The sequence below is a fragment of the Delphinapterus leucas genome, chromosome 11 (assembly GCF_059928025.1).
Source record: "Delphinapterus leucas isolate spDelLeu-1000000601 "Yukka" chromosome 11, BTC_Dleu_Yukka2, whole genome shotgun sequence".
Classification (NCBI taxonomy): Eukaryota; Metazoa; Chordata; class Mammalia; order Artiodactyla; family Monodontidae; genus Delphinapterus; species Delphinapterus leucas.
Genome location: NC_143139.1, coordinates 47064283 through 47091939, shown reverse-complemented (window position 1 = coordinate 47091939; position 27657 = coordinate 47064283). Strand labels below are relative to the sequence as shown.

The 27657-nt window shown below is 34.3% G+C and overlaps 1 protein-coding gene across 7 annotated transcripts in view; it reads right to left on the bottom strand.

Moving 5' to 3' along the window:
• Window positions 1-21: 21 nt before the first annotated feature.
• The window catches only part of SLC16A7 (solute carrier family 16 member 7), a 175189-nt gene continuing 147553 nt past the window's right edge, over window positions 22-27657 (bottom strand). For all 7 annotated transcript variants that reach the window (XM_089920959.1, XM_022571659.3, XM_022571661.3 and 4 more), the window contains 3 exons: window positions 22043-22186; window positions 17469-18287; window positions 22-11403 (listed from right to left, as the gene is read on the bottom strand). In XM_089920959.1, coding sequence (XP_089777085.1) covers window positions 11129-11403; window positions 17469-18287; window positions 22043-22186 — 1238 coding nt within the window. In that variant the 3' untranslated portion in view covers window positions 22-11128. The remainder of the gene's footprint in view (window positions 11404-17468; window positions 18288-22042; window positions 22187-27657) is intronic.

The following is a 27657-nucleotide window of genomic DNA, read 5'->3' as shown; positions in this document are numbered from 1 at the left end:
GGCTGATTAAAAAAAAAAGTCAGAGTCTGGAAATAGTGACTTAACAAAGGGCTAAAACCAGAATGATTATTAGCCAAGAGATGAAAGTCTATGGAAAAGCGTGAGCTTGATATCTACTCTAAGGAATGAGTAAGGTAGGAGTTTGTTTAAAGGAGTAAGGGATATTTGATAGGGAGCAAACATCAGGAATGTTCCTATGCATTTTGCACATAGCCATTCTACCCTTTATCTAGAAGAAATTTTAATTTCTGGCATGTTTACATAATTTTTCCGTATTTCAAGTACAAGTGTAGATTATTTTTCTTAGTGTATTGACAGCTTTATTTAGAATTTAGAACGGGTGGAATTAGATGCATATGTATGGATGTATATTCAAGCTTGCATCTTAATAAAAGTCTAGTAAATATTCTTATAGTAAACGTCAGTAACTGAAAAACATTTACTGGACCTTTATAAGTAGGAATTCATGAGGTCAAGGAATGAGAAAAAACAGGCTTATGGAATAGCATGAGGCAAAAAAAAAATTGGCAGATTTATGAAAATAAGAGACGCATGTGACTATATTTTAGTAATTATAAAAGGATTTATTAAGAAGTTTGGAAAGTGACAGTGATTTGATAGAAATCTGGCTAGAATGTGAATAAATATAAGGGGAAATGGACTGGAGGATTAGACATATTGGAGAAAATGGACTAGGGGGTTAGATACTAAAAATAGACTGGTAAAGACCTATGTAAACTGGAACAGAGACCACAGGTGGAGTGCGGCAGTATAGTAGAGGGAGATGGTAGAACACTATTGATTTGGTTGTAGGTTTCTTCTACAGTTGCATTATTTTTCTTATTTTCGTCTTCTATCTTGATGAAAAATGAGTATTAAAAAATGCTACTATCCCTCGGTGTACAAGTCAAAATCCTTTGACCAGTATGTCTCTAAAATCAATCCCTAATCCCTTCTCTGATCTCATCTACTGTGTCTCCCCTTCATTTTCTCTGTTCCAGTGAGGCTGAACATCTTGCCCTTTCTTGAACTTGCCAGACATGATCCTGGCTCAGACCTTTCACACCTTACAGTTTCCTTCGCTTGCGATGTTCTTCATTCGGAAATCTGCATGTCTTATTCCTTCACCGCCTTTTGGTTGTTATGCAAATGTTACCCTATCTACATTTTCCAGGGAGGGAGGCAGAGCAAAGAGGATTTTTAGTACAGTGAATACTCTGTATGATATTATAAAGGTAGATACATGTCATTATAAATTTGCCCAAACCCAGAGTGTGCAACACCGAGACTGAGCCCTGATGTAAACTCTGGGCTTTGGGTGATAATGACACATCCATGTAGGCTCATCAGTTGTAACAAATGTACCACTCTGAAAGGGGACACTCATAACGAGGAAGGCTATGCATGTGTGGGACAGGGCATATATGAGAAATCTCTGTATCTCTATTCCATTTTGCTGTGAATTTAAAACTTCTCTAAAAACTAAAGTCTATTAAAAAGTTAAAGGAGGGAGAGCAGGCCGGGAAGGGATTTGAGGGGAAACTTCTGTGGTGCAGGTAATGTTCTCTTCTTGAACTGAATGTGTCCCCTCTGTGTAAATCTAGTAAACTGTATACACGTGAAAACAATAGACATTCATTTCAGCCCTTAGGAATGGCTTGCATTTTGGCTGTGTCTGACTTCCATTGACATTAATCGGTTATGTACATTCAAAAAAAAAAGCAATGCAGATTTCATTTCAAAGTTTAACATAAACATTTATTCGTCATTTTAATTTTAAGTTAATAAGAAATACAGGTTTTTTTCTTACATATTATATAAATATACATGCATATACTTTCTAAGAAACAGCCTAGGCCTGAAATAAAAATTAGTGAGCAGTAAGAAATAATAATTAAAATACAATAATAATAGAGTACAAAGGAACACATACAGTGCTAAATTGCATAATTCAGACAAAAAAGATGTAATTTTTTTTGCACTCCTCTCCCCGCAACTCCCCCCAGAAAGGAAGAAATAAAGCTCAGCAGACAGGAGCACTTATGATCAAGGTAAATATTGGAAAACAAGTAGCACCTTTGGTTAATAAAATGATTGTCAACATTTATTTCCAGGAAGCCTAAGTTGAGCATTTCTGATTTTCTAAAGAAAATAAAACTAGTTAATATGTACCATGAAGTTTAGCTGTTGCATATTTCAGCATTTGCATAGAATGTTTACTGACAAAATAAAAATAAACCTTCAAAACAGAGTATCAATTTTAAGATAAAGCAAATGTTACTTGTTTGTTTTCCCCATTTTTCAAAATTAGCTAGAGAATTCCCTTGATATACACTGAGCCTTTGAAAATTAGCCAGAGAAATTTTCTAATATATATTCAATCTCCATCATAGAATACTGTAGTAATCATTTAATAATCTAGGTCCATCAATTCATTTCAATTAAGGATTTATTTTGTGCCTAGCACTTTGCTAGGCATTAAAGTTATTATAACTAAGATAATATCCTTGTCCACAAGGAGCTCACAGTCTAGTAAGAAATAGATAAATTTGAAAATATATTCAAAACCACAGGCAAAATATGTACTCCCACAGAGTAATTCAACATTTGGTTCCAAGTTAGTTATATAGTGAAACTTAAAGACCACAATAGAGATTTTTCTAAAACATTTTGTCCGTATAACATCATAGTATAAACGAAAGTTCGGCAGTAAATGGTTCAGTAGTCAAACAAGCTTGCTTAAAAATGAAGTCGGAACATACTGAATTAAATAAACTTTTTAAATGATCAACAATATAATATATTCCTGATTTAAATAAATGTACACTATATTTATATTAAAAACAAAATACATATTTGTATGAAAATACCAGTTCTTTCATTTTTGGTTAATTTGGTCCCACATATTTTATTTGCCCAGTTCAGAACTACTACATGTACAAAAAGTACAAACATAAATATATATTCCAAGATCAAATCACAGTCACTTTACATTCATCTGTAAGAAGGCAAAGAGAAGAGGGTTCTATATTTAAACTTTGACAGGCATTTATATTAATTATTTTATACCTTTTTTTATTTTTTTAAGAAAATGAAATATGTACAGTGATGATTTAGGTCATGTAAAAACAACTGATTGGATCACCTTTGGTGTCAAGCAAAGCTACCTTTCTCTTTAATTCACTAACATAGTAATTGTAGTTGATAGACCACGTGACAGTGTGACCATTTGTTCAGTGGTCTTGAAGATGCCTACAGAACAAACAAATCGGCTACATTTAAATTTTTTTCACTTAAAAATCATAAAAATACAACCTAAAATATAATTTATATTTAAAAAATAATTCTATAGATTAACCCCTAAATCCAATCCCTAAAGATTTCTTGCAAAAGTTATCTAAGTTCAGCTATTGCCAAGGAATGCTTTATGTCTGTCTTATTAGAAACATGTCATTATGTATAACTTTTATCCCAATAATGTTACTTTTAATATTTGCCCAAATGTAATAATGGTATAAGAAAAAACATGTGTTGAAGAAATATAAGTAGTAAATGAAATGTTTTCCAAAATTCCTTAAAAATGGGGAATTATTCATTCTAGGAAATGTTAACCAACATGCTGGTTTAAAATATTTGGAGGAACGTGCTTTTAAATAAAAAGCTTCAAATCGAATGTAAAAGTTTAGCAAATATTTGAAAAGATCCTGCTCTTCCATCTTCAAAAGAGGGATTTCTATGCCTAATATCTAAGTAATGTGCAATGCCATTCTTACCATCATTACGAAGAAAGAATCTTATGTGATTAAGTTGATGTACTCACTGTAGCTACAGACTCCACCCCCCCATCACAATGACAATGCACATTTAGCATCTGGATGTCAGTTTAGCTGAATCTAACTAAACACATCCAGACATGTCACTGACTGTGTGTTTAAGGCCCTTTTTATGAAAAAGTTTACTGTGACACATCAGTTTATCAAAACTTTTATTAAAGTATGTTCTTAGTGTAAATATCCTTGATGAACTAAGCAAACAAATACTGAGTACAGATTCCTGTTTTTACACTTTTACAGAGTGAATTCCTATTAGCAACCACTCTTTCCCTTCACCAGGGATTTTATTTAGGAGTGTTTTTTTTTGAATGAAAGCAAAAGGGAAAAATCTAGAAATAAGATCTAGCTAAGATGGGGCTGCAAGTAGATGGTATCTCTAAAATAAAAGAACCTGTAGCCTTACTGTTGCCAGACACCTGTTGTAGATTTCAGTATTTAGGTGAAATGACCATTTAAAAAGCAAGAACTTTTGAGATAGATTTTATTCTATTCTATTAACTCATCCTCAGATTCTTAGATCAAAAAATATGGTTGGGGTCTTCCCTTCTCCTCAAGGTTACACAATAGCGAAAATTTCTCACAAATTAATAATTTAGCAAACTTGTATTGCACACTCTGTGCTCTGGCATTATACTTTTAGAAAAGAAGTGACTGAATGATGCTTCTAAAACAAAATATGAACATAAGCAAAATAAAAGGAATTAATGGAATATGGACACATGGATTCTATAAACAAGTTACTGCTGAGTATTATTTTAATGACTTACATATTGCTATAACAACAGATATTGTGCAAAATCATTCATCCCAGTAGTTATTACGTCCAGTTCACTTAGAATTATCTGCTGTGGGAATCAGCAAATATTCTTCAAGTTACATTTATAAACATCATTTTGCAAAGGATGATTCAATTAGGAGAAATGTATTCATTTTGGAAATAAAGGATTTATCAAGATTAGAATATGTGTTTCCAAGAAATATGTATTTAGCCTATAGAGTTCACTATTACAAATAGGATGGCTAATGGAGAAAAAAAGTGGGTTAGAAGTTAAAAGACCTGGTTCTCTTTCCAAGTCTGCATTTACTCAGAGGACATGTATACGTTTAGGCAAAGACCTTACCTGCTCTAGTCTTATTCTGTCAAAATGCAGATATCTAACAAACCTAACTTTAATATATCAAAGCCAAAATGCAATACAAATCAAAACACAATTACATATAATGCTTAGAAAATAAAGTTTACATGTCCTCTCTCTCTAAATCCAGAAATATTCATGCTTTAGTTAGAAATAGAAAGCATGTGGCAGAAAAATAAAGTCCATTAAATAATATATCAGAAACTTGTACTCGAATGAACAAGTTATATAAACTGAGTCTAACTTAAAAACGTTTTCTTAAGATGCATATAAATGTAAAACAACTAAAAACTCAGAATAAAACAGAATATGTTTGAAAATTTCACCCTGAAATTCATACTCAATAAGAATCCTATTCTTTTGTTCATCTGAACAGAACTTTTTACTGACTTATGTCTTAATAGAATGTTGAATGCCAATGTTTTCATACAGAGCTCTCTAGCTTATTTTGCCATATTTGAATTTGAAACAAAAAAAATTTTTTTTTACCATGTGAAGAAAAATATTTGCTGATATGGTAATGAATTTATGGTCACAGAATCATAGCCTACTGAAATACTCCTGAATATTACTCACCTTATTAACTATAACACATGAAGACTGAAAAACATGGAGATTATGCAAGTAGTGGAGCTATAACTAAACCCACCAAGGAAACAAAAATGCTGCACTAAAAATGTCCATAATTAGATAAAAAATGCTAAAGAAGTTGGCCTAGACATTATGAAAAATGATGAAAGAAAAATAATTTTAAAAAATTATTTAAAAAAGCATAGGAAAAAAAAGGAGGGGAGGAAGGTACATAGCATGGGGTTGGGATGGGATAAATAATTTGGTCTAAAAGTTTTCATATGTCCCACTAAAGTAAAAAATTCTTTTTTTCAATATTCCTTTTCCTCTTAAAGTAGAGACCTAAAGTTATGATTCTCATTGCTATAATAATTCTTTCATGAACTGAACATAAGTGAACTAAAGTGAAGGCAAAGCAGAAGACTAAGATAGACCAGATCATAGGACCTCGTGAAGCATTAAAACCTAAAGTGTACAATTTGATAACAAAGAAGAGAAAATCAGAACTACAAAAAAGAATGTGAACTCAGCAAATTATTCATTTTTTAAAAACTATCAATAAAGATAGTTTGTGATTTTGATTATACAAGATTATAATTAATTACTAATAATTGGGCTTTTCAGGTTTTAAGTGCATTTCTCAAATGTGAGATCGTGCATATAAATATGTAGAAATCAAAACCTAAAAAATAAGTAGGATGAGTAAAGATTGTAATTTCAATTTTTATCTCAATGATTTTGATGCTCTTTGGTATTGTGAATTGTCATAGCAAGAATCTAGTTGTTATGATGTATCTGTGATGTAATTGCATTGAAAGAGCCTACAGGATGACATATAATGATGCTATGCTGTGATGGTAAGATTTGTTTCTCAAGATTTCAGGCACTTTAAGAGAGTTACAAACATCCAGAATAGTAAATGTCAAGGACAGGAAGATCGGTTTTTCTAGATTCTTAAAAGTCATATTCAATTATCTATTTATCATGCATAAGGAAGATTCTTAATAACAAAAACTCTTCTAGAATATAAGCACCCTCCTTATCCAGGAAACCTCAAGCCTACAGTCACATGAGTTCCCTTACTGGTGAAGATGAGTGGTCTTAGCCAAAAGTATGCACTGATGACTCCAGGAACATGGTCATTGCTGCAAACCCAATATATAGGACCAGATGCAGCATGAGTGACTTTGTGAAAGATGTATGACATTAGAAGTGCACCATCTGAAACAGAGCTAAAGAGAACAATATTCTAAGGATGCCAAAAGTCTAGAAGAAGAAGACAAAAGCAATGGCATTTGTTCTCTCTGTAGAACAAAGGGACAGAAAGGAGAATAACAATCCAGGTGTTCAGGAAACTTGAAAAATTAGTTACAGTGTAGTGGCAGTTGCATTAAGTGATGCAAATAAATATATACTGTGTAGATGAACCAAATCTTTTGTATCTCCTAAGATTTTTACAAATTTTTGGTAGCTTGGGATAATCCTATAAGTGAGAGTCACTATAATTCTGAACATAATGTTTCATAGTAAGTACTTTTTATTTTTGAGTCATAATAAGTAGCAACTAATATGGGAATTACTTATCCATAAAGAAAATAGCATTTTTCCTCTAAACCCAACCTCAGGGAAAATATATTATGCCTGAGTCATATAAATATTTCATTATTTTTATGAAAAAAGTCACAGTGAAGCAATTACAGCTATTATATAATGATTACCATTATTTGGGATAATTTGCATTGGTTAGAAAAGCAGGCAAATTGAAATTATATATTCAGCTTATAGCAAATGCAGTCTCTAATAAACACTAAATAAATCATAATACAGATTGCAGTTGAATCTAATTGGTTTACCACATAGTGTTTAATTTTTTTGTATCTATATTTTATCTACCATTGTATCTACAGCTTCTAGGGGGAGGTGGCATGGCAGTGAACACCCTAGGGGCTCTTTCTGCTTTTAAGTAAACCTGAGTTTTTCTTCTGGTTCTGTCACATACTACCTTTTAACTTTGGGTAATTTGTGAACTTCTTTGTATATCTGTTTTTTGTTTTGTTTCACTCATCTATTATATCAGGCCAATAGCCTCTACCTATGATTCTATTTGAATATCAAATAGGCAAAATGCAGGAAACAAATATCCATTCCCTTCCCACTTCACATCCTTTTTCCCTATTAATTTGAGCCTAACAATCATGATTATTTTGTTTTATTAAAAGCCTGCAACATTGTACATATAAGAGGGTTTTTTTAAAAGGTATTTTTGGATGGAAAATAAGTTTCAACTAACTGATTAAGTATATCTCTACATTTTATAACATCAATATAAAAACTTACATTTTCAGCATACGTCTTATGGTCTTTTTTTCTGCCATGTACAGCCAGAGACGGATGAGTAAAAAATACCTAGATTTTTAAAGTGTACATTCAAATCTATCAAACCGAATTATTTTACTTATTTCCTAGTGTCCAGGGGAGACCCATGAGATAAGGTGCTTAGAACTTGGTACTAAAGAAGTGAAATTTATGAGCCATGTCAATTTACACTGAGAAAACATCCTGTCTTCCAATGTGAAGGACACCAGAACCTGACCCAACTGCCTCTTAAATGTGTGCTGGTTGGCTCCAAAAAGGATCAAGAAAGAGGACGGGCATGTGTCAGGACATGTCTATATCCCATATTGCATTCATAAATTAGTGAAGGAACATTTAAGATTAAATGGTGAAAAATACGAGGAGTCTTGTTATCACAAATGGAAAAATACTTAAACTAGCCAGTGATCATGAATTATTTTGGTACCCAGATTTATGATAACCTTCCTTCTGCACAATTCCATAACAGAAAAATAGACTGAAAGGTATTTTAATGGTTTCTGACTTTGCTTCACGGTGTCTTGATCATCTATAACCTGTCATTCCCTTGGGGAAGAAATACTTTCTGACTAATCATTAATTGTTGGAGAAAGCCAACTATATTTTCTCCTTCGTTTAGGCAACTTTATAATAATAAATGTTCTAGGTTGATATTTTCTTCTCAATCTCTGAAAGATTCTGCTCAAGCAACAAATATTCTAACAAGTTCAAGGGATTTGGGACAGTAAACAACTTGAAACATTTATTTTACCCTGAAACAATTCTGAAAACTGTGTGTGAGTTTATATCACTGTTTCAAGTGTGTTGTGATTTAACTTTCAACATTTATGTATAGGAATTAAGAGGCATACATATTTGTAACTTTGTGCAGTGCTACTGTCAGGCATGACTGTATACATCATGTCATGTGCTTTGAATGTGCAGTTTCACTTCCCTTTCTTTTTTTAACAATTTAATATAATCAGTGTTAGGAATGAAAAGTTAAAGATGATCAAAGAGCAATAGAACAAATACAAATTGGTTTTGACTTGACAAGAACCTCATCAGCAAGTAAATAAACCTCCTTCCATGGAGAAAGCCACTGGAATGCACCCACCAGCAGGTGATAAAAAGGACTATGCCTTAGCCCTAAAACCCCATGATCATTACTTGTCCCAGAGGTCTATTATCTATATTAATTTAAATGTGTATCTTCAGAGAATTCAAGGCACTTTTTGGGAAACATTTAAGATTGGAAAGCTACTGAACAATTTATGATGTCACACTTTTTATGACAAGTCACAGTTGAATACAAACACTAATAATATGAAAATAGCTCATTCAAGACTCAGGATTGGGTGAAACTAAATTAAGAACAAATATATATTGTCACATTTTCCCTGATTTATTTACCTATGGTATTGGCACATATTGCTTTAGTTAATATTTTAAAAATACAAATACCTTTATGTAAAAAAGTGAATGTTAATTGAAGTATGGAATTTTATATAGCTTGCTAATAAAACATGAGCCACATGCTTAAACAGTGCCTAAAGTTTACAAATCAAATCCCTAGTGTTAACTATCACAAATGCTTGGAATCCAAGTGCAATCCTAAAGGAAATAAGAATAGCACCTGCCTCTATTGCAATAATAATAGTAAGAACGGCAAATTCCTTTTGACATCTTAAGAATGACATTACTTCAATAATCAAGAACTAAATTCTTTTTATTAATCATGACCTTAATTTAAACTTCAGATTTATAAAGGTGAATATTTATAACTTTATACCTAATGTATAAATTCTTTCTTGTTTAAAAGTACTTACTCAAAATGGTATTTATAGTTCTGAATGCACAGATCTATCATATGCCTCTGTATTCAAGAGTGATTCAGTCCCAAATGTTTTCATATAGTTATGAAAATGAGAAACTGCTAAATTAACCTGGGTTTGCATGTTGCAGGCCTCTTCCTCTTAAGTTATAAACTAAATCTACACTTTCCAAGTATATATCAAATCATACACAACCTCCAGTTCTAGAAGCCGTTTTTAAGTCTCCTGGTTTAGTTATGCTCGCAGGCAGCAGGAAAGCTTATCGGTAGAGGGTGGAATTTTCAAGTGCTACCTTTCCTATAATATGAGATACTTTCAGTGGCTGAGTAAAAAGCCTGTTTGGATTTCTGTTTTTTGCTTTTGCTTGTCATGGAGGAGAGGGAAATGAGAGAGCTTGGAGGGCTCACTATAAACACCTCCCACTCTTAGCTTTACTCAGATGGATTACTGATAACAGTAACCCTCTGATCACCACTATATGTTGGGAAAAATTAAAATTTTGCCTATGTGTAAGCCTGTCAACCAGGATTCCGGTTGATTCCACTTTGAGGTCTCAGTATAACAGCGAGTCTGAATTGAGTTTGGTTAAAAGAAGTCCCTGGTTATTAACTTTCTGGATTACTAACTAAAATCCTTTTAAAATCAATAGACAGCTCATTGCTAGGAGTCATTTAGGCTTTTAATTTGATTTACATATTAGTAAATTCTGAAAATTATTTGAGGGTTCTATTCACTAGCACCAGGTACTTGTGGTCCTCCTCAAAGAAATCACGTGCATGCATGAATCACATCAGACAATGCTCAGAAATAATAGTTTAAAATGGAGTTTTTTCAAATTTATTTCATATAGGCATACGCTTTTTTTTTGCAGCAGTTAGTTGTATTTTCAAATTAAGGCCACCCTCATTTTCACCCATGTTCTTATCTTTAAAATCCACACTGTAAAGTAGTGTGTGAGTGTCAGTGTGTGTATGTTTGGGAAAAATTCATTTCCTTCAATTCCATTTCACCCTTTAATATCAAATAAAAAATGAAATGTGGAGAGGATAGTCTTACAGGATTAAACATACTCCTTGTAACTACTTAACCCAGTGGTTTGGGATTCAGATCTCTACAACCAAGATGGAAGTCAATGGAAGACTTTAACATCATTTTAACCACCGCAGCCAGAGTCATGTATGGACATAAGCCCACTGCATGAATTCTTTATATGCATAATCTCAAAATTTAACTGCCCAAATAAATTTTAAAAAACAAACTTTTTAAAATTTTGCCATTAAGGAAAATCTCTTTTCCATACTTACTTATGACTCCTCATTTCAACTAAAAACCTTCTAATATGTTGAAAAAAAAAATACTCCTAAGAAAGTCATAAACACTGAAATCAGAGATGTGATTCTTGTTAAATATTAGTTTCTCTTTCTGAGGGATTAACCCCTGATCCTTTTGACTTTTGACTTTTGACACTAACATCATGACTTTTAGATGCCTTCAAGGATTCAGCTTCTTGGGACTCAGGTGTATGTATTTTCTTCGTTGTCTCTTTCAACTTTTCCTTTGCGAGCAGTCTGTAGTTGATAGCATTGCCAATGAGCAGCCACACACTGGCTAGGACTACAATAGCTCCACAGGCCACATACATGTATTTATATTGTCCAGTTTCATCCACCAATTTACCTAAGAGACAAAGAATGTCTTTTAAGACAGCATAATAAATCAGCCATAAAATGTTAACATTTGCAAATAAATTCTTCTCCACACTGCATAGCTATTGCTTATTTAAGTTAATACTAAATAAGAGTCTAATAAAGAAAAAAATATTCTAGATTATGACTTCCACATATGCATAGTAAAGGCATTTACAGGCACATTCTGCATTATATTACTAGTATATTAAGTTTATTGAAAATTACTACCCTCAATAAAAGTGTACAACCAAGATAAGCTAGGTATATATGTGTTTGTGTATATATCCATAGATACATAAATGTGTGAGATACATTTTTAAACCTACATGTGTAGAAATACGTATTTACAAATGTAAACATATATATGAATAGATTTATAGCATACATATTGAGATTGCTTCAACCTTTCCACATTTACTATCTTTTCGATAAAGAGGAAAAATTACATTCTTTAGGACAAATTCAGAGGCTTTTATAAGGTTCCTAGTGGGGGTAATATTTACTAAATGCTTTGTCTATGCCTAGCACTAGGCTAAATGCTTTATTTGTAATTTTGCATTTAATCCTTACAAGATCACTACGCAGTAATTTGACCATGGTTACGCAGCCAGTGAGTGAGTGGCAGGATCTGGGCTCTAACCAGTGTGTCTGCATCTTGTATTCTTAACTACTCTGTAAAATGGCTTCACCAAACTTCTTGGTTAAGTGTCATGTCACTTTTTAGGCTAATCACAGTTTTCCACTTTGTCTGAATCTAAATTATTAAGGCCAAACTAATCAGGAAGAAAGTTTTTGTTCCATTTGATATTGAGAACATTGAAAACCAAGCCTGCTACCATATAATTGCAAAGCTTACTGACTTTTAAACATGCTTCAGTTTATACTGTTTATACTCAGTTTTGCCTCTTGCTTATGCAGGCATCTAATTCTTAACAATAATTAATACTGGCAAAATTTAGTATACACAAATCCATATTACTTATCATATGCATATTCCAGGTGACTCTGAAATACACCTATTTGTTTAGTCAGAATTTCCATCATTCTGGCTTCCCAGGTGAATTCTATCAAACATTTAGAGAAGAGCTAACACCCATCCTCCTCAAACTCTTCCAAAAAATTGCAGAGGAAGAAACACTCCCAAACGCATTCTATGAGGCCACCATCACCCTGATACCAAAACCAGACAGAGATACTAAAAAAACAGAAAATTGCAGACCAATATCACTGATGAATATAGACGCAAAAATCCTCAACAAAATAGTAGCAAACAGGATCCAACAGCACATTAAAAGGATCATACACTATGATCAAGTGGGATTTATCCCAGGGATGCAAGGATTCTTCAATATATTCAAATCAATTGATGTGATACACCATATTAACAAATTGAAGAATAAAAACCATATGATCATCTCAAGAGATGCAGAAAAAGCTTTTGACAAAATTCAACACCCATTTATGATAAAAACTCTCCAGAAAGTGGGCATAGAGGGAACCTACCTCAACATAATAAAGGCCATATATGACAAACCCACAGCAGACATCATTCTCAATGGTGAAAAACTGAAAGCATTTCCACTAAGATCAGGAAAAAGACAAGGATGTCCACTCTCACCACTACTATTCAACATAGTTTTGGAAGTCCTAGCCACGGTAATCAGAGGAAAAAAAAGAAATAAAAGGAATACAAATTGGAAAAGAAGAAGTAAAACTGTCACTGTTTGCAGATGACATGATAGTATACATAGAGAATCCTAAAGATGCCACCAGAAAACTACTAGAGCTAATCAATGAATCTGATAAAGTTGCAGGATACAAAATTAATGCACAGAAATCTCTTGCATTCCTATACACTAATAACGAAAAACCTGAAAGAGAAATTAAGGAAACACTCCCATTTACCACTGCAACAAAAAGAATAAAATACCTAGGAATAAACCTACCTAGGGAGACAAAAGACCTATATGCAGAAAACTATAAAACACTGGTGAAAGAAATTAAAGATGATACCAACAGATGGAGAGATATACCATGTTCTTGGATTGGAATAATCAATATTGTGAAAATGACTATACTACCCAAAGCAATCTACAGATTCAATGCAATCCTTATCAAATTATCAATGGCATTTTTTAGGGAAGTAGAACAAAAAATCTTAAAATTTGTATGGAGACACAAAATACCCTGAATAGCCAAAGCAGTCTTGAGGGAAAAAAACGGGGCTTGAGGAATCAGACTTTCTGACTTCAGACTATACTACAAAGCCACAGTAATCAAGACAACATGGTACTGGCACTAAAACAGAAACATAGATCAATGGAACAAGATAGAAAGCCCAGAGATAAACCCATGCACCTATGGTCAACTAATCTATGACAAAGGAGGCAAGGATATACAATGGAGAAAAGACAGTCTCTTCAATAAGTGGTGCTGGGAAAACTGGACAGCTACCTTTAAAAGAATGAAATTAGAACACTCCCTAACACCATAAACAAAAATAAACTCAAAATGGATTAGAGACCTAAATGTAAGACCGGACACTATAAAACTCTTAGAGGAAAACATAGGAAGAACACCCTTTGACATAAATCACAGCAAGATCTTTTTTGATCCACCTCCTAGACTAATGGGAATAAAAACAAAAATAAACAAATGGGACCTAATGAAACTTCAAAGCTTTTGCACAGCAAAGGAAACCATAAACAAGACGAAAAGACATCCCTCAGAATGGGAGAAAATATTAGCAAACGAATCAATGGACGAAGGATTAATCTCCAAAATATATAAACAGCTCATTCAGCTCAATATTAGAAAAACAAACAACGCAGTCCAAAAATGGGCAGAAGACCTAAATAGACATTTCTCCAAAGAAGACATACAGATGGCCAAGAAGCACATGAAAAGCTGCTCAGCATCACTAATTATTATAGAAATGCAAATCAAAACTACAATGAGGTATCACCTCACACCAGTTAGAATGGGCATCATCAGAAAATCTACAAACAACAAATGCTGAAGAGGGTGTGGAGAAAAGGGAACCCTCTTCCACTCTTGGTGGGAATGTAAATTGATACAGCCACTATGGAGAACAGTATGGAGGTTCCTTAAAACACTAAAAATAGAATTACCATATGATCCAGTAATCCCACTACTGGGCATATAGCCAGAGAAAACCATAATTCAAAAAGACACATGCACCGCAATGTTCATTGCAGCACTATTTACAATAGCCGGGTCATGGAAGCAACCTAAATGCCCATCGACAGACGAATGGATAAAGAGGACGTGGTAATATATACAATGGAATATTACTCAGCCATAAAAAGGAACGAAATTGGGTCATTTGTTGAGATGTGGATGGATCTAGAGACTGTCATACAGAGTGAAGTAAGTCAGAAAAACAAATATCGTATATTAATGCATGTATGTGGATCCTAGAAAAATGGTACAGATGAACCGGTTTGCAGGGCAGAAGTTGAGACACAGATGTAGAGAACAAACGTATGGACAGCAAGTGGGGAAAGCCTTGGGGGGGGTGGGGATGGTGGTGTGATGAATTGGGCGATTGGGTTTGACATGTATACACTGATGTGTATAAAATTGATGACTAATAAAAACCTGCTGTATAAAAAAATAAAATAAAATTCAAAAAAAAAAAGAATTTCCATCACTCTGACAAGTATCTAGTTAGTGGCTTGTTATTAAATTTAGCTACTTGTGAAATTATTTACTTCAACAAAGTTTTCTGCTTTAATTAGGTAAATGTTAGAATGGACTTATTTGAGTTAATTTGAGTAAGTACGATATATACATAAAAAACAGAACAAAAATTGTGTAATTTAATTTTCCATTCTAACTTTAGTCAAATATTCCTATTCATACAATGATTATTACATATCTAAATACAAAAACATTAGGTCTTTTGCCCCATCAGAATTATATCATCACTTTGTATTGCCAAATCAACATAGTTTCTAAATGTTTTGGGAATTTTTAGCATCATCAAGAAAGCAGATATGATTTCCAGAACTAAAGTTTCAGCTCTTTTTGAAGGTAGCAGTGGAAGTTTGAGTTGAAAAAAATAAAACTCATGCTCTCCCTGCCTTTCACTGTTGTACTAACAAGGCTAGTAGCAGCAGCAGCAACTGTGTAAGAAGTAACTGCAACAACAGCGATTCATTCGAAAGTATTTATTGAGTGCCTACTATATGCCAGATGCCATGCTAGCAGTGACTGAATGCTATAGAGGAAAAGCCAGTCTAAAAGTCAAGGAATATCAGGATAACAGAAGGCAGAAACGGGATAAAAAAAAGGCTACTCTGTTATGGCTATAGCCTGAGAGCTTCAACAATGAGCCCCAAATCAATTACTGCCACTGATACCACTGGTGCAATAGTTTGGCAATATTAACAAAATAAGCCCTCAAGGATACTGAAATTGATGTAAATATTATTAAAATAGGTCTCAGCCCAGGTAGAAATGGCCAAATCAGATTCATTCATTTCCATAGCACCCATCCACTATGCCTATTGACCTGACTTGATATTTTTTCATCCCACCATGGCTGGTGAAATAAATTTTTCTCTGTTGATACTAAGAATTTTATTGGTAATGAATAGGCTTCTAAAACCCATTTGGTAAAACTAATTCTGTATGAAAAGATAGGCATATATTGGCCAAAATGAATAAGACCTACTGGCTTCATTCACTTTGAAAATTGTTTTGGTGCCCTGGCATATCTACAATGAGAGATATACCATCCAAAGCATCTGTACTAGATACCAGAGGATAGTCCTGGTGGACAGAAAAAGTCAACAACTATACCACTCATTCCTGACCAAATGAAAAAGCAAAAGGTAAATGTTAATGGTGCCTTAAGATTAACAATTTAAGCATGAATTTTCCCACTTTCAAAATGATTCCTTGATGTCATGTAGGAAGACTTTAAACACTGATTTTAAATACACGAAAAAAATTTATGTTTAGCCCAGCAATTATTGTGACCATTAGGGGGCAGGCCAAGAGGTCTAAGTAAATACCTACATTTAGCATTAACTAAAGCAATGCTATACAGTGATTACTGAAAAAGACTGGACAACAAAAAGTATTTAATATTTATAACATTTAAGTCTAAGACTAAACAAAGTCTTAACTTCAAAAATGAACTTATACATATGTCTTTACTCAGTATCCTTACTAGATAATTTAGCATAGAGATTTTTTATAGGCATCACTGACAGTATTTTACATCTTAAAATCTAAAGGTAATTGTTAAAAATATGGAATATAAGTATCTGATCAAGAAAATGACCTTGAATGAACTTCCCTTCATTCTTGCATTCGTATTCATATATTCCAATTAGTGATATTATAAAAGTATTCCTTCCTTAAGCATGTAACAAATTCCATATTAATATAACCAATAAGAAAACAGGGGCTTCCCTGGTGGCGCAGTGGTTGAGAGTCCGCCTGCCGATGCAGGGGACACGGGTTCGTGCCCCGGTCTGGGAAGATCCCACATGCCGCGGAGCGGCTGGGCCCGTGAGCCATGGCCGCTGAGCCTGCGCGTCCAGAGCCTGTGCTCCGCAACGGGAGAGGCTACAACAGTGAGACACCCGCATACCGCAAAAAAAAAAAAAAAAAACAGATCTTGACCTTTTGAGGGCATTACTTCAAATTTTTGACTCATTTTAATAAAAAAGAAGAGAAATCTGTTTATCAATGATAAAATAAAGTGGAATTTTGTTTTTATGATACATTTTTTAAAAACACAAAACAAGTTGATATAGGTAAAAACCTGAAAATTATGCTAATTACCCGTCTAATTTAAATTCTTAAGTTCATAACTCCAGGCTCTGAATGAAATTTTTGTCTAAAATAGACTAATTAGGAAATTTAAAAACACATAGTAAAGGCTAAAATCAACACACCACAGTCTTTTAGGCAATTAGTATCTATTATTACAAACCACATTTTACACTACAAAGAAAGTCTTGGTTAATGGATATTAATTTTATGCTTTTTGCTTTCCCTGATGAGAAATATTCTTACCAGCAAGAGGAGGACCAAGAAGGACGGGGCAACACTCCACAACTGTGACGAGACCAACAGCACTGGAAAATCTTTGAGCGCCAACAAGGTCCATGAGACTTTCAAAGAGGATACTGCTAACGCTCCCAAATCCAAGGCCAAAAAATACAGCATATATCACCAGGCTTGTGTAGTCCTCAGCCAACGGGCATAAGAGATGACACACTCCATTGAACAAAATCGCAAAACTGAAGAAGTACTGGATTCGGGGTCGGATTAATTTGGAGTTTGCAATGAATCCTACAGTAGGTCTGGCAAACATATCAACAAAAGCCATAACCGACAGCAAGAAAGCTGCAGAATATTCATCAATTCCTTTGTCTTTAGCGTATGGAGCCAAGAATATAATGGGGGCAAAGAACCCCAGAAACATAATGACATTTCCAGATAAGTATATCAGAAATCCCCTATGCTTAAAAAGGGAGAAATCTAAATACTTATCAATTTTTGCACATATTGATTTCTTCCTATGTCTTTTCTTCATGCCCGAATCAGTCACTCTTACACCAACCTTACTTTTAGACTTCTTAGTAGTTAGTTTGGGTCCAACAGGTCTCATAAGGGACCCAGCCACACAGGAGTTCAACAGTAAACCTCCCAAAATCAAGAAGCTTCCTTTCCAGCCATAAGTATTAAAGAGGTACTGATTGAAAGGAGCCAGTGTACTTAGGAAAACAGGACTTCCTGCCATTGCGAGGCCACTCGCCATAGGCCGTTTCTTATAGAAGTACTTGCCAAGGATTGTTAAGGCGGGTTGCAGGTTGAAGGCTAGACCTAAACCTAAAAAAAACAAAACAAAAGGAAGAAAAACACAAACACATTATGCCACTCACAAAAGAAATTACTCCTCAAAATGTACATTCAAGTGAAAATGGCAGAACTAAAAATGCAACAGCACGTAGTAATTTTTAATAATTATGTATTATCAATAGGATGGCACGTAAACAAAAAGGTTCTCATAACTGGACACCTGAGAGGCATGACAGGTTCATATTCCCTTCTTTTTAAAACACAAAAATAAAACCAAGAACTTCTACTTCTGTTGCAGTAATCATAGAATAGGTTGAAACCGGGACAGAATTCATTCGTTCTTAGTTACAATCACTTAATTCCACAAACAAATTAACCTCTCTCTATATTTATATACACATATAGAGAATAAATATCTTCCTTGTGGGCAAGAGTGCATTTAAAATGTGAATACTTTCTTTCAGAGTGGAATAGAGTGAACAGACTAAAAAAGTTGTCATTTATAAATAATCTTAGGTCTCCCAGAGATATTTCTTTCAAAGCTATGCAAATAATAAAAAAGAGTAATCAATTCATGCCATCGATTTCATGCTCTTTATCCCTCACATTCCACATTTCATGACTACAGAGGTACATGTGTATTAACTAAAAAATAAGTAACTTTTGTTTTGCTTGAAACATATTCTCATTTCAGGGATTAAAGCTGATTGTTTATATGAGTCAAAAGTTTCTACTGTTTCTAGGGACACCTTGACAGTGTTGAGTATCGCCTTTGAGAAATGAATCACTTCTTATAGCTCTCCAAGGTACTATTTGGCAACAGAAACAAATGTTTGTTTAAAAAGTAAATACAATTGATTTATACAAACTGTTGATACCTCTCTTTCCCCTTTAGCCTGGGCATTATTCTGCATTATTTTAGGATCTATAGAAGTAGGAATTCTTCTGCATTTACCAGTTTATGTAAATGGAGACAGTATTGCAAATTGGTTAAGTATTAAGATTCTGGAACACTGAGTTCTGAGTACAAATACTTACTGCACACCTCTAATACAAATTAATACAAATAGTTGTATTAAATATTTGTAATAGGGTTTCTAAAAACTGACAAGAAGGAACCAAGAACATGCTTTGGAGAGTGACAGGGCAGTGTGCTCTCTGATTCTACCTCAGCCATACTTGTGATGTATGCAGAATGAGTGTAATTAGATCCAACATTTAAATAATAAAACTATGGGCAGCAGCTTGTAAGTGGAAGAACACAAATTAAAACCCAGGAATTGAGTTTCCAAGTTCAAATTTCTTTACCTTAAGCCATCCTCCCTGCCTGTGCTCCCATTCTGTCACCGGGAATTTTGCTTTCAGATGTTAATGCCAGTTCTCCTTAGGAGATTGTGGTCATCTATTTCCTGTCTGGCATATGGTAAAAGGAACAGGAGATTTGAAATCAAAAGATCTAAATCTGGGTATCCCTGGTGGCGCAGTGGTTGAGAGTCCGCCTGCCGATGCAGGGGACGCGGGTTCGTTCCCCAGTCTGGGAAGATCCCACATGCCGCGGAGCGGCTGGTCCCGTGAGCCATGGCCGCTGAGCCTGCGCCTCCGGAGCCTGTGCTCCGCAACGGGAGAGGCCACAACAGTGAGAGAGGCCCGCCTACCGCAAAAAAAAAAAAAAAAAAAAAAAAAAAAAAAAAAAGATCTAAATCTGCCTCGACTACTTACCTACGTGTACTACTGGGTAAATAGTCTTGAGTTCCAATTCTGTCAATAACAAAAAAGGGTTTTGCTAAAATCGAGTAAGGTTTAGAACTTTAAGATGTTATATAATGATGTTGTGATTATTATTATGCTAATATTTATTTAAAAGTGACAAAATGCTGGGTACTCTCTGTAAAGTACCATATATTCATTTTTTACATTAATCATGACAACAACTCCCAAAGGAAAGAGGTATTATTTTCCCATTTTAAAGACAGAGAGACTGAGGCATAAGGGGGTTTATTTATCCATGATCACACGGCTCATGTGTGCTGAGTCAGGTTTTAAAAGCTAGACCTGTCTGATTTCAGATACCAATAAGTTTTGGCTGATAATGACTTAAGATAAATCCCTTATAGGTATATTTAATGGCTGACTAGAAGCACCAAAGCCTTTAAGGCCCAGAAGAAGGGAACTGAAGTTAGAATAACATAAAATGCTATTGTTATTTGTGACACAGTAACATCAAAACCATCTTTTCCCTAATACATCTACTTGTGGGCCCAGCCTGAATTCTATGGCCAAATGACATATGGCCGACCCTTGAACAATGTGGGGTTTAGGAGGGCCCACTCTCTGCATAGCTAAAAATCTATGTATCATTTATAGCCATCTCTCCTCAGGATTCAACCAAACATGGATCCATGGATCGTGTAGTACAGTGGACCCCTGCTGTTCAAACCCTTGTTGTTCAAGGTCACCTGTATGTAGTATTTCTGCACAAAGGAAAGGGCATTCACTCCACCATGACAATCCTTAGGTATAAGAAGATTCTCATTTAAAATGTCAAAGGAGGGACTTCCCTGGTGATCCAGTGGTTAAGAATCCGCCTTCCAATGCAGGGGATGCGGGTTCGATCCCTGGTCGGGGAACTAAGATCCCACATGCCACAGGGCAACTAAGCCCGCAGGCCACAACTACTGAGCCCGTGTGCTGTAGAGCCCGCATGACACAACTAGAGAGAAGCCCACGCGCCATAATGAAGAGCCCGTGTACCACAATGAAAGATCCTGCATACCGCAACTAAGATCTGACACAGCCAAATAAATAAATAAATATTTTTTAAAATGTCAAAGGTGTTTTACCATATCAAAAAAGAAGAGAGTTGTCCATAGGTTGTAAAGAGAAAGATTTTAACATCACTATTACTGTAGGCTTTAATACATCTAATTTTTTAATCAAATGATACATTAATGCAAGGTTAGACTGATCTAAAGTCATAAAAAGAGAAATACATTTACCTTTTTATCTGTGGGCAAAAGGAAATGATTCAGTTTCTTTATATGTTGAAGTCTAATTTTTCTTAAAATTCTGAGTGTAGATTTGTGTAATGCAATTTATTGCTGAGGCTAATAAAGATAGTATTTTCCAAATGTACATATTCAGGTCAGCTAGAGTTTACCGACATGCATGAGAAGCAACTATAATCAAGTGACAGGATGTCATTTTAAAATATTTGTCTTTAGTGGCAAATGTGCCTTTCAGAGCTTTTAAACAGAATCCTTTAGTAAGAAAAAGAAGGGATATCCATGCAGAGCTCTACCACTAATCAAAACACAGGCAACAACAATTCTATTGTTAAAGCTAATCAGTGAATCCAGGAAATATCTTTTTGGCACCATTTTTAACCTAGTATGAGTGATAAGTCAGACACTAATAGTAATAAGTAGTGAAAATATTTTTTTTAATGAAGCTGTTTATATGCCAGGAAGTCTGTGTCCACAATACCATCTTCACTGGCTGAATATTAAATGTTGAAACAGTAAAAACAAACCAAAGAGGTTTTCTTTTTGACATTTATATCATAACATGTCTGATAACTTGCTGTTTCCATTGCTTGAAATTTGATTGGCCAGCCTATAGCCAGTATTTTGATGTACCAGAGGACATTACTTTAAGATAGCATCTGATATAAAAAAGAAATTCAGAGAAAACAATAAGAATGTTCTATTGCTCGTGCTTCTGGCAGAGCTTTGTAAACAACAGGGACTGTTAAGAAGAAAATAAGATGAAAACAAAACTTGACTTACCACAAATGAATCCCATGGTGATGTAAAGCTCTACTACGCTGGTACTAAAAGAGGCTGTGACCATTCCCAAACAGCATAACAAACCTCCTACCATCACCACTGGCCGGCTACCGTATTTATTCACCAAAACACTACTTATGGGACCTGAGGTAGAGAGGACATTAAGAAATACTCAGTTGCTGGGTTATTATTTATTAATTTATTATTCGTAACATTTGTTAATTTTGAAATTTGAGAAAGCACATTTTAATGATTAAAGAAAAATATTAGGTCACGTGGAATATCATGAAAACTTTTTAATACTTTCCAATCAATTTGACTGGTTATCTTTACCCATATATATACAAGCACATAAAATAATAAATTAGAATTGTTTAACATAGAGTTTGTTAGGACCATAATTATTCAACTTTTGATGGAAAAGTTTTTCAACAGGACATAGCTAAACTGCCTAAATATCCTAATAAATGCAGGTAAATTTATCTAACAAAAATTAGGAATTATATAAATGACTTGTCTGTTAGAATTTTATTTTCTAGAATAATGTATGTTTGTACACACACATATATGTCCTTAATTGCAGCTGAATTTTTTTTTATTATACTCCACTGTGACTTTTCTTTAATACTATATTTTTTTTATTCTAAGTCACCAACTGTTTACATACCTCATTATATTAGAAATGAGGATGTCTTACACTGATGGTCTCTTAACAATTCCTGTCCATCAGAGGGCAGTCATAGGTAGTATGTTGCTACCATGGCTTAGGTATGCTTGAATTTGGTTGTTATTTCTGTGGCTTGGTTAGATAATGGAAATTCCTCATATTTCAGTCAGACCATTTAAGGACCATTTGAAAAAGGAAATGAATATGAATCCTGATTGTTGTTTGAAAAAGCTTCTGTTGATACATTCTGGTAAGGTCAAGAAAGTACCACCATCAAAATTTACAGAATGGGTGCAGCAGTTTAGATAGAACTGCCAGAGAAAATGGTGGCTCTCTCTATTAAGACAGGCTGCCTCACCAGCAAAGGGAAAAATCTTAATGTGGGAAACATGAACATCGAGCGCTCTGACTCAAAAAGTAATTTAGAAGAACTAGATACTAAACAGGATGAAGTTTTAGGAATGCCTTATGCAATGTATTTAACATACATTTTCTGATATATTTGTGTGTGTGTGTGTGCGCATATAAATATTCAGGAGTGATTAAAATGATTAAAATAATCTATGTCTAAAAAAGCTCTTTTGGTAATTATAAAATAAAAATCTAAATATTAAGAAAGAGTTGGTGTGTCTTATTTTAACATGCAGCATTTTTTTCTTTAGTGGTACTTCATAAAATAGTGGTGCAACTTAACAATTGAGGCTATCTTAGATTCTTTGAAAGTCCATATACCACTTTATAAGACCTGTCCGAGTGTGAATTGTTTGCTTTGACATTTCCTTCTTAACTTAAAATTATATTTCATCTGAAACTAGGGGCACTGCTTTGAGGAAAAAAATTACATTAGGTCAGTATTCTCAGTCCAATTTTAGCCTAGAAAAAATTAAATAATTTTCAGTTAATATTAAAACTTAAAAATTTGCGTTTCATTTGAGAGCTTCTACATGGATGGTATTTAAAACACATTGAGATTCAATTGTCAATACAACCTTATTCTTTCACACAACTATACTTAATATTTTTATTCTTTACCTATAAATATAAATACTCGTGGCCAAATAGTCTTTAATATTACTCCACAATATCTTTTGAAAGGATATTGATAATAACACATAATTTTAGAAAAAGAACTCAAAACCAAAATACCACATTTTGCATTTAATACCAAACAAAATAAACGTAAAAAGGGCCATATATAAGACAGCTCTATAAGAACAGCAGGGTTAGAGGAAAAAAATCAATGAAAATTGTACAAGGTGATGTGAAAAGAATAGAATTCTGTCCCTAATATGGTAAAACTCATCTGAAGAAATTATATATATACATAATATATATCATTATATATAAAATATAGTTATTTATTATAACATATACATTGGTTTAGGAAATAAACATTTTAATTAAAAGCATGAAGTTAAATTCAAATAGCCTTTCTGAGAGCGGGAGAGTCAGAATCAATTGATTAGCTTGATTAATTACTGAATTTAGGTGTCAATTCCTTGTCTTAAAATTACTTAACCAATTCAGTTCAATTCAGCTCAGATCAGTTCAATGCAGTATTTCTTGAGCTCCTGGTGTAAAGCCAGTTGACAGACTCCAAGGATAAAATAATAAAAGCACAACTATAATCCTGAATGCATTATTTTCCAGAGGAAAAAATAATCAACAAGTTATTTTAAGAACTGTGATGGATGCTTTGATAAATACTAGATTATCAGAATGAATTCAAACGCATTTATCAATACTTGGACTAATAACAATTTCTTCCCAGTATCACTGATATTACATATGATATTACATATTCCATTTTCTACGTGATGCCTGGATAACTAACAAACTGATTACTATATTCTATAAATGTGTTTGCCAAAATAGTGTAAATTTAAATTTGAAAATAGTCTATGAATCACAACTTCATTTGCAATGTATGGGAAATAATTATAGCTATAGATTGGGATAACCACGTCAAAGCTATGTCCCATTACTGTGACTGATTAAAAGTAGCCACTAAAGAAAACATTTAGAGGTGTTGGCACTTCTTTTGAGCAAGCTTTGATAAATTCTACAGTGGTATCAGTCAAGATGCAATGAGAGTTCTAATTTTAACAAGTAACTTTATTTTAAAGTATATATCTTAGTTAAATGATATCCTGTAAGGGATATGTTTACATAATTATGTGTAATCTTTTTCTAGCACAAAAAAGATATACTTCATAAGTGATTTATTTGGAAATAATCAACACTCCATACCCCTTAATATTAAATGCTTATAAAATGTCATAAATTATTTCTACTTTGTAATAGTTGTGGAGGCAAAATTAAAATTATGATACAGAATAAAATAAGCTTATTTTGTAAAAAATCTCTAAATGCTTAATATTAGCCCGAGGAGACATCTAACATTAGATGTAAAACACAACACCATCTGACATCTCTCTCCAACCTTAAAAGCAACTCGGTTTATTGTATTAACAAGAAAAATGAAGTTTCAAGGAAATAAATTCTCATCACACATGATTTTTGTTAAACATGCACTAGCCTCACAGGTGTCCCTTGTTGAGGAATCTTAGGCCTAATTATATTCTGAACTCATTCATTCATTTATTTATTAATTCAGTCATTCCGGAAGTTTTTACTCAGCATGTGTTTCTCCAGTAATCATGGTACTTAATCACTAGTTATGTCAAAAAAGAAAATCTGGGACTTCCCTGGTGGCTCAGTGGTTAAGAATCTGCCTGCCAATGCAGGGGAAACGGGTTTGAGCCCTGGTCCGGGAAGATCCCACATGCTACGGAGCAACTAAGCCCATGCGCCACAACTACTGAGCCTGCACTCTAGAGCCCGCGAGCCACAACTACTGAGCCTTCATGCCACAACTACTGAAGCCCACACGCCTAGAGCCTGTGCTCCGCAACAAGAGAAGCCACTGCAATGAGAAGTCCACGCACCACAACTAAGAGTAGCCCCCGCTCACCGCAACTAGAGAAAAGCCCACACACAGCAAGGAAGACCCAATGCAGCCAAAAATAAATAAATAAAATAAATAAATTTATTTTTTAAAAAAAGAAAATCTTCCACCTGCTGAGAGTTACATCTGAGCCCATATCTTGGTAGAGCAAAAGTACTGCTCATCAAAATGCTTTGTTCTGTTTGTTTGTCAAGCAGTTAAAAAAAGTGTGCAAGAATAGTAATGTCTTGTTTCCAAAAACATACACGAAAGTATCAGACTGTGTCTAAATCAGACTGATCTAGCCACTAATTTCTCCTGATGCAGCTTTCCAATCTATCTCAGAATCTTTAGTGTCATGTACAATGGCCACTTTCATGCTAGCTGTGAAGTTGTAAAGGATGGCTTCATCAGAAAGCAATGTAAGGATCAAAATATTGTCCCTATTTTTCAGCTACTTCTTTGTCTTCTGGAAGCTGTTTCTGTCAGCTACTTCTGTCTTTTATGGTTGAGGCACTATAACACTTAGCAAAAGAATACTCATTCTGTCAAGGAAGCTTTTGTGGGTTCTTATAAATTACATTCTTAGAACTCCTGTTGCACTTACAGTTAGTAACACATACATGAACAAAACGAAACACTTGCTGTCTATTTCATTTGTGTGAGACTTGTTCATATAATCTGTTCTAAGCTCCATGAAGATAACTGCCACATATACTATTATTATTCATCAACATCAACATTTATCGAGTTATTACTCTTTGTAGGAATCGTGCAGAGAATTCTACATGCATTATTGCGTATGATTTTCATGGCCTAATTAACTAATTGCCTAATTAAAGCTATTAACTGATAAAACTGAGACGTGCAAAGTGGATAACTTGTTCAAGGTCAACATCAATATACGTGCTAGGATGCAGATATGAGCCCAGAGTTATCTGATTATAAAACTTGTGTTTTTAACTACTGTGCAGAAAACAGTTAACATAGCAAAGCTAGGACTGCCATCCTTAGACAGGCCTGCTTGCAAGGCTGGCTCTTGGCTGGCATCTGGGAACTTGGATTTCAGAAATGTTCCCACCATTCCCTAACAGGTAAGAGTGGCTCACTATGCCTACACTGTCTTACAAACAATGTGGTTTATGCTGAACACCTGCTTTCCTTCTGGGAGTCTAGAATTTTGGTGCCTGCTGGACGGAGAATGTCTTTGTGATCAGCAAACCAATAGAAACCTTAAGCATTGAGTCTCTAATGAGCTTCCTGGTAGACATCACTTCACATGTGTCATCACAACTAGTTGCTGAAGGAATTAAGCCCATCCTTTGTGATTCCATCAGGAGAGGACTCTTGAAAATTTGTACCTGGTTTCTTCCACACTTCGTGCAGCATGCTTTTCCCTTTGCTGATTATTTCACTTTGTATCCTTTCATTTTAATAAACAATAGCCATGATTTTTTTTCTGTCAATTTAGTTTTTTTTTTATTGGAGTATAATTGCTTTACAATGTTGTGTTAGTTTCTGCTGTACAACGAAGTGAATCAGCTTTATGTATACCTATATCCCCTCCCTCTTGGACCTCCCTCACCCCCCCATCCCACCCATCTAGGTCACCACAGAGCACCGAGCTGAGCTCCCTGTGCTATACATCAGGTTCCCACTAGCTCTCTATTTTACACGATAGTGTATTTAAGTCAAACCTAATCTCCCAATTCGTCCCACCCTCCTCTTACCCCCCCGTGTCCACATGTCCATTCTCTACGTCTATATCTCTATTCCTGCCCTGCAAATAGCTTCATCTGTACCATTTTTCTAGATTCCACATATATGCGTTAATACACGATATTTGTTTTTCTCTTTTTGGCTTACTTTACTCTGTATGACAGACTCTAGGTCTATCCACATCTCTACAAATGACCCAGTTTTGTTCCTTTTTATGGCTGAGTAATAATAAATAAATAAATAAACAAACAATAGCCATGAACAAGACATTGTTGAGTCCTG